The sequence below is a fragment of the Gopherus flavomarginatus genome, chromosome 3 (genome assembly GCF_025201925.1).
Source record: "Gopherus flavomarginatus isolate rGopFla2 chromosome 3, rGopFla2.mat.asm, whole genome shotgun sequence".
Taxonomy (NCBI): Eukaryota; Metazoa; Chordata; order Testudines; family Testudinidae; genus Gopherus; species Gopherus flavomarginatus.
The window spans coordinates 199,262,962-199,273,529 of record NC_066619.1 but is presented as its reverse complement, the minus strand read 5'-3'; the positions used below and the strand labels follow the sequence as shown (position 1 = coordinate 199,273,529).

The following is a 10,568-nucleotide window of genomic DNA, read 5'->3' as shown; positions in this document are numbered from 1 at the left end:
GCCCCCCCCCCCCAAAAAAAACACCTTACAAATCACATCTCTGCAATTCCTATTTGGCAACATTTTGTGTTTATACAGATTAGGCTCTTCATCCCATTGTCTAGCTCTTCCTTGACTAAAACCAGTCACCAAAGCGGAGAGAAGTGATTAACAAAAATCCATGGATACCATGTACACCTTCTGGGCGTTAAATGCAGAGAGCTAAAGAAACTGAACATAGTTTTGTGGAATAAGTCCTCTCCTGCCATTTAGAGTTCCTTCAAGCCATCCTGGTTCTCTGGAAAGTTGCACTACAAAAGGAAGAAAAGGTTTTACTAGTCTCCATTGCATTTCTATTAAACTTGCAGTTTCAACTTATATCTTCCTGAAAAAAGCACAGCAAAGCATTAAACCTTTTGCACAGACCAGTGTGGAGAACATAGCTAGGCAAAGAAGAGGTTTCTGATTAACTCATTTAAATATTGGTATATGTCACTAGGAGCTAGGACATGCCAGACTCGCAGAGGTTCTCACAACAAAAATTTTGGTGGCCTCAGCGTGCAGCCACCAACTCTTGCTGGTGGCCGCTCTGACAATTTTTCATAGAATACTTAATTACCCTTAGGAAAAACAAATAAATATGCACATATACAGGTTCAATTTATTTATGTAGGGTCTTTGGCAACCTAAATGTACAATTCTCTCTGTTCTTTACTGGATCTAAACACATATAAGGTGCTTTGCATGTTCTTTTGTTTTATTTGGGGGTTTGTTTGGGTTTTTGTTTTGCTTTTTTGGTTGCTTTTTAAATATCTTGCTAGCTAGTAAGTCTGCTTCTGTGAAAAGCGATACTTGGATGTTTGTTAATATCACTTTTCACAGCAGCAGACTTGATAGCTAGAAGGCAGTGAAAAGTGATACTAACAAACATACAAATACCCACTTTTCACAGCAGACTTACTCAGCCCCCCTAAGCCAGAGGACAAATTAAGCCCTGGATGGGGAGGTGGGTAGGGAGGCAACAAGGGCCAAGGGTAATGGGGTGGCCAGAGCCCAAAGCCCTGCAGCTGTGGATGGAGCCTGCTGCCTTGTGGCCGGACAGAGCCTACCACCCGAGAGATGAAGCCTGAACCCCACCACCCTTGGGAGGGTGGGGAACTCAAACTGGCTCCCTACTCCTCTGGTGTTTGTATCTCTGCTGCCTCCCCCCCACCCCCCGCCTCGCCGAGGAGACTGTGACCACAAGAAAAGCCCTTGGTGAATGCATGCAGCCACAGTGGCCATATCTGAGAAACGCTGTGCCAGAGGCATGGGTTGAGCATGAGAGCTAAATCTGGTTCGTTAGTTGGTTGCAGGAAGTTTGGGCATTTTTTGTGGTCAGCCTAGGAGATCAGGACATGGTGAAGGGGTTTGCAAGGAAGGTCAGGAAAGGATACAAAGTGAAGGTGCTTGCAAGATACCATCTCAGGAGGAAAGTTAGAGCTTGGATCTTATCAGGGATTATAGCAGTGTTTATAAGCTTAGTGGGGAAGAGTTCTTGCCAAGCACAGTAGGGAAGTTTTAGCAGTTGAGAACAGAGTAAGACCAAAAACTTGTCCTGGGTGTAGGGGGGGCAGTTTGGAAGCTTGGGGCTGTGGGGGAAGTCAGATCAGGTTTCACTGCAAGAGGTTTAAGGCATGTGAAGCGGGGGAGGGGGGGGGGCTAGACACAAGTGGGCTTGGATTGTGGGGCTATAAAACTGCAGTGTAGACATTCGGGCTCAGGCTAGAATTCTGGCACCCCGCCAGTCAGGAGGGTACCAGAGCGCAGGCTCCAGTCCAAGCCTGAACATCGACACTGCAATGTTATAGACCCCCAGCCCACAAGCTCACATAGGCCAGCTGCAGGGCTGCTCAGAGGATTCAGGGGGCCTGGGGCAAAGCAATTTTGGGGGCCCCTTCCATAAAAAAAGTTGCAGTATTCTATATTCTCATGGGGGTCCCTGTGAGGCCTGGGGCAAATTGCCATTTGCCTGCCCCTCTGGGCAGCCCTGGCCAGCTGCAGGTGGTTTATTATAGTGTAGACATGCCAGTAGGCATTTAGGTTCCTTGACTGTCAGTCAATGAAACTTAGGCTCTTAAGTCACTTAAAAATGGCATGTGGGTACTTCTGAAAAATGTACCATGTGCACTTTCTTTTCCTCTGTCCCAAGGTGATTATTATTGCCAGGTAACAGGAGAATGGCACTGCTCAGGCAAGTTCTGTCAAAATAAAAACTGTAGTTTGAAAAGGACTTTAAAAATGTAGATAGCAGAACTGCCTTCAGATTTTAAAATGATATTTTAACAGTTATAGCAGTAATCTGGTAGCACATTTTGTAATGGAAGGTTTTCACTAAAAATTTACCAAAGGAAAAATAGTACATAGAAAAGTGCCTTTTTAAATCTCTCCACATACAGTAACTTACAGTACTATTAATAATTAGCATGCCCTCCCTTTGTCACTTTCATTCCATGATTACAGAGTACACATGCACACATTTATAAATGCAACACTCTGGCACCACCACCACCACCTCCCTCCAAAAGTTTCATCACAGCTGTTATAGCTCTACCACAGTGAACAAACATTGACATTGCTGAGACAACCCTGGCCCTCTTCCTGAGGGGACGTATCCGCAAGATTGGCTTGTGAAAGTCAGAAACTCACTTTTATCAAAAAAGAACATGAACTCAAGATAAAAACAAAGAAAAAAAAACTATAAATGTGAAACTCTTCCTTGCAATTTGGAATTCAAAGACTAAAATATATTTTGGTCAATTCAATATATAGACAGAATGTGGGGGTCGGACACACGGTGTACACAATTCAAAGGCCCAGTTTAACAACCCCAAATTAGGGTATATATACATTCAGATTCAAATTCAAAGATTTGAAGTCACTGTGAGTTGAGGACACCTGACAGGATGAAGACCTAAAACTGAGGTAGAAGAGGAAATCTTTGCTGAGCTAAATGAGATCACTGGACTGGCAGCAGTAGGAGTGAATTTTAGAAGCCATTTTATGAATAACTATTGTTTAGATTTCACTGAGAAATAATCAATACAGCACTTTAGGATGTAACCCACAGACCCCATCATTTAAAAACTGGATTTTTGAGTGAAAAATATCATTGTCACCTCAAGGACACCAGAAATGGAACAGCAGGGATATCACAGGATCAGTAGTGAGGTGCAACAAAGCTCTGTTTGGGAAGTTTGCATACCATCCATCTGCATTACACCTGGCTCAAGGCAGCATTATTGGTATGTCACTTTCATGAAGATAAAATTCACAGGGGTGTTGTGAAGATTAAAGTAAAGGAAAAAGTAAGTATAATGGTGAGATTGCCACACTGATATTGATCCAGATTTATAAACTGTGCCCTGACTAGTAGGCCCTAATTTTAACCACCTTTGATGTCCCAGTTTTCTCCATTCATCTTTTTCCTAAGTGTATTGTACAAACACATTCACTAACAAGCTCACAAGACTCAGTCGCTCTGGTATCATATGTGCTGCCATTAAAGTTCTCTTTAAATCCAAGTTGTTCAGATCCAATTTTTCAGGAAAATCTCCAGCTCAAGAGCAGCTCTTTTGCGTCCTCTTTCTGTCATTTCTTCTCAATCAACCATGATTACAGTTCTTAGCACTTTCTCAAATCTGCCTCATTTAAAAACACCTTGCTGCAGAGACTATGCACTGGGCCTCAAAACTGCTACTATTCATTATTGGACCAAGCATCCCACAGGAGTTATGTTTTATGTTGGCCCAGGACAGTAAGGGACAATATTTGTAGGTAAAAAAATACAGGGCAAAGAAATTAAAATGAATTGTGACACAACGACATTAACCATAACCTGCAAAGACTGCACCACAGTGCTGATCGAAGACCAATTCTCAAAAGCTATCACCTCCCAGACCTATGGAAATACCAGCTGAAAAACCCACTGCAGTACCTGTATTTGCTCTTTTTACCTTGTAGTGGAGGCAAACTTGGAAAAGGTTCCAAGGTGAAGGTCTAAGGAGTGCCACAGGAAAATTACTAAAACACATGCGCACAAACCCAGAAACATCCCACAATTATCCTTAAAAACAGCACAGTGATGGCCCTTACAATATTACCAGTTTTACCTAGGTAAGCTAAATAGATAGTGTTATTTCTAACTGCAAATAGGTTTGCCAACTTTGTAATCGCTAACACCCTAGCCCCACCCCTTTCCTGAAGCCAGACCCCCATTCACCCACCTCTTTCCCAAGGCCCCGCTCCCTACATTTCCCCTCCCTCGGTAGCTCGCTCTCCCCCACCCTCATTCACTTTCACTGGGCTGGAGCAGGGCTGTGGGAGGGGGTGAGAGCTCTAACTGAGGATGCAGGCTCCAGGGTGAGGCCAGAAATGAGGGGTTCAGGGTGCTGAAGGGGGCTCTGGGCTGGGGCAGGAGGTTGGGTGCAGGGGGGGGTGAGAGCTCCAGGGTAGGGTCAGGAGTGCGGGAGGGGGCTCCAGGATGAGGGTGTGGGGCTGAGGGATTTGGAGCATGGGAGGGTATGGGCTCTGGGGTGGGGCCGGAGATAAGAGGTGTGGGATGCTGGAGCGGGCTCCAGGTTGAGGGTGTGGGGCTGAGGGATTTGGAGTGCGGGTTTACCTCGGGCAGCTCCCGGTCAGCAGTGCAGTGAGACTAAGGCAGGCTCCTTGCCTGTCTTGACTCTGTGCTGTGCCCAAGAAGAAGCCAGCAGGTCCAGATCCTAGGTGAGGGGGCTCCACGTGCGGCTCTTGCTCACAGGCACCACCTCCGCAGCAACCACTCGCCTCGGTTCTTGGCCAATGGGAGTGAAAAGCTGGTGCTCGGGGTGGGGGCAGCACGCGGAGCCCCCTGACCCATTCCCCACCTAGCAGCTGGACCTGCTGGCTGCTTCTGGGGCACAGCGCGGAGACAGGAAAGGTAGGGACTAGTCTGCCTTAGCCCCTCAGTACCGTTGACCAGACTTTCAATGGCCCAGTTGGAAGTGCCGACCGGAGCTGCCAGTGTCCCTTTTTGACCAGGAGTTCTGGTCGAAAACTGATGCCTGGCAACCCTAATTGCAAATACACCTCTACCCCGATATAACACTGTCCTTGGGAGACAAAAAATCTTACTGAATTATAGGTGAAACTGCGTTATATCAAACTTGCTTTGATCTGCTGGAGTGCACAGCCCTGCCCACCCCCCGCGGAGCACTGCTTTACCGCGTTATATTTGAATTGTGTTTAATCGGGTGGTGTTATATTGGGGTAGAGGTGTACTTATTTAGGCCCATGCTCTGAGTATTCCTACATCTCTGACTGCCATATGCTGGGACTGGATGACGGGATGATCACTTGGTGACTGCCCTATTCTGTTTGTTTTCTTTGAAGTATCTGGCATTGCCCACTGTCAAAAGACAGAATACTGGACTACATGGACCATTCGTCTGACCGAGTATGGCCATTTCTTATGTTCTTATTATGTTCAGAACCTGCAAGACGCCCCACTTAGAGACCTGCTTGAGTCAACAAGGGCTTGTCCACATAGGGAGTTGTTCTAGAATAGCTATTTCTGATTAACTCCATATGTGGATGCTCTTATTCTGGAATAAAATAGGAATAGTTAACCCACCGTTGGTCATGTCTGTGTGAACACTTCGTTTGCGGCAAGATAGATACTGCTAAGGCAAAAGTCTCAGACAACTGTGCACGTGGGCATGCACACACCTAGAATGGAATCGACATGAGCAAGCTCTCGAGGAAGAAAGGCTGTTATTCAGGCTAGGGCCAGGCTGAGCAAAAGGATTTGCCTATGACAATAACTGATGGGAGAGCACTGCTAGATTAATCACAGTAAGGCCATGAGCAAAAGCGGGTGGGGGGGGGGAAGGGAAAGAAGAACAAGAGAGAGAAGTGCGGGGGGTTAGGGGGAGAGACAGGAAGACAGAAAAAACAGCAAGAGCTGACAAAGCTGGAGAAGGGGTGGGGGGTGAGACACATAAAACCCTAATGGAAGCAACACCTTTTTGTCAGACACTAATTTAACAGTTACTTTAATGGTTGATATTAGCTGTACGTCAGCTTGATTGATGCATTGTCACTTTGATAGTTAAGGTTATTGGTAGAGCAGCAGAATTGATGTATTATTACTTTATTTCTTCATTTGGGGGCTTATTAGGGCATATGGGAATTTAAATTGAGTAAGTGAAGAACTTGAATTGATTCATTGGAGTCGGATTTCAGTATAAATGCACCAGGGGGTAGATACTATAATAGGTGAAGAGACGGGTACCTCTCTGAAGGAATTCAAAAACTGGCTGAAAACAAGGAGATGGCTTTAAAATATTTAAAGAACATGAGACCCCTAAATACCCTTCCATTCTGACAAAGCCTATTTATTCTATGTCCAAATGGGAATTGCTACGGAACACTATCATGACATGTCTAGTTCTCACCTTGATCACATTACTTCTATGTGGTTTCCATTTTCCTGTCTTGCTTTTTAGATTATAAATTTTGTCTTCTTTTCTGCTTGCCCGGCATCTAGGACATTGTGTGTGATACCAAACCAAATAAATAAAAAGCAGTGAGTCCATTGATGAGGCTGTAATTAGCTTTCACTATGAACCCATTCTTATTCCCCACCCCAACTACAAATTTCTGTGTAGTCCAACTTTTAGGAAGGATATAGTCCAAAAGCACTCAGAGCACTGCCCACATATCCAAGGGCACAATTCAGCCAAGGGTGAAAAGGATTTCACCCCAAAACTATTATCCTGGTGCAAAGCAGGAGGGCAGAGAAGGCCAAGGGAGAGCGGATGTGCTGCTGGGTGAACTTTACTGCTGCTCTGAAAAGATCAGCAACATAATTCCTGGCTCCTGACTATCCTCCTGGGCATAAAGCTTGGGGCCTGGCCATGCACTATAACTGAAACACCACGTCCTGTTGGGTGCACCATGGAGTAGGGCAACTGGGACTCACTCCTAGGACCCTTCCTTTGCACTAGGAAAGAATCTTGTCCTGTGGCCATATTAGTGCACAAGAGAGGAGACGAAGCTCCCAACAGTCCCTTCTCCCCATCTTAGCTGGTGAGAGTGCAACACAGGGCAGATGTCCTGTGTTAGAAAGCCCACCTTGTACATCATTTGCTTCAAAAATCCAGATTTTTCCTGTATATGGATCTCTGTCTGAAGAAGATCCTTCCTAGTCATGTTAAAAAAATGGTAAATTAAAATAACTTGCATTAGAGACTTTGAAGAGAACAATCATTTAGCTAATTTCTCTTTAAAAGGTCTCCCACCTAACTTGATGCAAACGTGATCTGCCTGCAAGGCAGCTCTGTGACAGGAAGCACGTCCACCACGCACATTCCTTTACTGAGTGTACTGGAGGGGGGAGAGTGTGACTGGGGGCCCCAGATCTTCTCATCTGCTGTAACATACAGAACTGAAACCTGGAGCAGACTTGTTTGGGGGAATATGTCTCTGCACAACCAAACAAATTAAGTTTGTTTTTCTGGGTTTTTTTCTTGTGCAGTGAAAAAGACATTCTGCTGAACTCCCCACTTGTTTCAGCTTGTTAAAAAACTCAGAAGGAACATTCTGGTGGGGGTAGGGGGAGAGAGGTGATGAAAAGATTTTAGTTTCTGAGAAACTTTCCACACACATCTATGGTCCAATATAACAGTTAGTAGAATGCATTGTTGAATATATGGGCCACATTAGCTACCTTTTAAAAAAAAATGCCTGTGGGTTGATTTTTTAGCTGCTCTAGTCTGTGTGCTTTTTTCCTTTTCCTACTAGATCTAAGCTGGGAATTGGAATTCCCCCTACGTTAGGAGCACACTGCAGAGATTCTCTTCCTTGGTGTCTGTGTCACTCTAAGCACATACCAGTCAGTATGGTTGGAATACTGGGACAGTGTGTCACAGTTTCAGGATAACTGCACATACATCCCCCCTCCATGGGCCACTCCAGGAGCACCAAGTCAGGTCTCCGGTCTCCAGCCATCTGCTGACTTTGGGGAGGGACCTTTGTCCCACTCCCTTCCAGGGGCGGCTCCAGGCACCAGCACGCCAAGCACATGCCTGGGGCGGCAAGCCACGGGGGGCACTGGGCCGGTCGCTGTGAGGGAGGCAAGCAGGCTACCTTCGGCGGCATGCCTGCGGAGAGTCCGCTGGTCCCGCGGCTTCGGCGGACCTCCCGCAGGCTGCCGCCGAATCCGCTGGACCGGGGACCTCCCGCAGGCAAGCCGCCGAAGGCAGCCTGCCTGCAGTGCTTGGGGCGGCAAAATACCTAGAGCCGCCCCTGCTCCCTTCTGACCAGAGGTTTTTAGGCTACACAGCTCTCTGCCTTACACTATGATATCCCTAGCAAGCCAGACTGCCTAATGGCCAGTGCCTGTGCTTTGCTTTCTCTCCAAGGGCTAACAGTGCATTGCCAGCAGTTACAAGTCACCACTCTGCTCTTTCCAAGCGAGCAAATTATTTTTAAGGTTACAGAGAAAACAATAAAAACAAACAGATTTAAATGTTCTAGGGATCACCCATCAGTCTTATGGGGCCCGACTAGGCCAAAGTCTTCCCAACCATTCTGCAAAGGCTGGACGACCCCCTGGGACAGAAGGTCCGGTCCATTGGCTGGATCAGAAAGAAAGCCACTAGTCAGTTCCAGCTCATCCTTTTATAGCAGTGGTTTTCAAGCAGGGGTCTGCAGACTATGTCTAAGGGCTCAGCAAAAGGCTGTTGTTACTATAGAAAGTGTTTTTCAATTTGTGGTCTATAGATCCCTCAGGGTTCACAGACTCTGTCTAAGTTTTCTGAAGGGGTCTGCACCTTCATTCAAAATGAAAAAAGATTGAAAAAACCACTGTTTTATACCAAAAGCTCTTTTTTTCTTACCTAGTCTCTGGAAAACCCAGCCTGAACCAGCATACGCAAACCACCACACGGGGTAGACCTTCTCTGGAATTGTTTAGTCCCAGTGGTCTAGCTTCATCAGCCCCATTGTCTTTTAGTTCCTGGGGGAGCTGTGGTTACCTTTCCCCCATGGAGTAGAACACAGTCATACATAAACCATTAATTAACTTAATACAATGGTCCCAAAAGATCACAGAATCAGAGGACTGTAGGGCTGCAAAAGACTTTTGAGAAGTCATCAGGTTCAGTACCTGTCCTGAGGCAGGACCAAGTAAACATAAACCATCCTTGACAAGTGTTTGTCCAACCTGTTCAGAAAAACTTCCGGTGATGGAGATTTCACAACCTCCCTCGGAAGCCCATTTCAAAGCTTTACTAACCTGATAGAAAGTTTTTCTTAATGCCTAGCCTAAATTTCCCTTGCTGCAGATTCAGCCCATTACTTCTTGTCCTACCTTCCGTGAAGATGAATAACAATTGATCAAAGTCTTCTTTATCACAGACTATTTGAAGAATTTATCAGGTGCCCCCTCAGTCTTCCCCCACCCAAGACTTAAGTATGCCAAGTTTTTTAATCTTTCCTCATAGGTCAGGTTTTCTAAATCTTTTATCATTTTTATTGATCTCCTTGGGACTCTTTCCAGTTTGTCCACATCCTTCCTAAGGTGTGACACCCAGAACTTGACACAACACTTCAACAGAGCCCTCACCAGTGCCCAGCTGAGCAGATAATTACCTCCCGTGTCTTACATATAACATTCCTGTTAATACAATACTAGCCTTTTTTGCAATTTCATATTCAGCTTGTGATCCGCTATAATTCCCCAAATCCTTTTCTGTAGTATTACCACATAACCAGTTATTCCCTATTTTGTAGTTGGCATCTGATTTTTCCTTCCTAAGTGCACTTGTCTTTATTGAATTTCATCTTGTTGAATTCAGACCAATTGTCCAATTTGTTAAGGTTGTTTTGAATTCTAATCCTGTCCTCCAAAGTGCTAGCAACCCCTCCCAGGTTGGTGTCATCTGCAAATTTTGTAAGTATACTCTTGACTCTAATACCAAAGTCATTAATGAAAAAATATTGATTAGTACCAAACCCTGGACTGACCCCTGTAAGATCATGCTCGATATGCCCGCACAGTTTGACAGCAGAGTTGCGATATCTGTCACACAGTGCACATCCACTTTCTGACACTAGTAGTAAATTGAACAGCTGGGAATAAATTAGGAGGTACCAGGTATGTTGGACAATGGAAGAATTTCCAGGCTCTTCTGGATCAGTGTGCCCTTTGTTCCAGCACACAGATCCCAGCATTTTGTACAAAATTTTCAGGGAATTAATTAGGGAATAACTTGGGAGCTTCAAATTGCACAAAACTTGGTTGAGCATTTTATTGAACATAAGTTTTGGGGTTTTTTCAATGTGACACCATGTATCAAGGCCTCATAACAGAGGCAGTTGTTGAGTACTCTTGCTATCATTTGATGATTTTCTAACAGCAGTGCATAGTCCATTGCATTGATAGGGCAATAACTGCCAAATATTACATTTAAAATTCTTCACAACAGCCCCTGCTTCCATGTCCCCCTACTCTCTGCTGCTGGTGGGGAGAAGCCGAAATGGCTACTCCTTCTCATCTGTTTTTAGGG

The 10,568-nt window shown here is 45.3% G+C and overlaps 1 protein-coding gene across 1 annotated transcript in view; it reads right to left on the bottom strand.

Moving 5' to 3' along the window:
- The window catches only part of ARHGAP10 (Rho GTPase activating protein 10), a 248,895-nt gene continuing 238,327 nt past the window's right edge, over positions 1–10,568 (bottom strand). Inside the window, exon 23 of the mRNA XM_050946362.1 lies at positions 1–290. Coding sequence (XP_050802319.1) covers positions 202–290 — 89 coding nt within the window. The 3' untranslated portion in view covers positions 1–201. The remainder of the gene's footprint in view (positions 291–10,568) is intronic.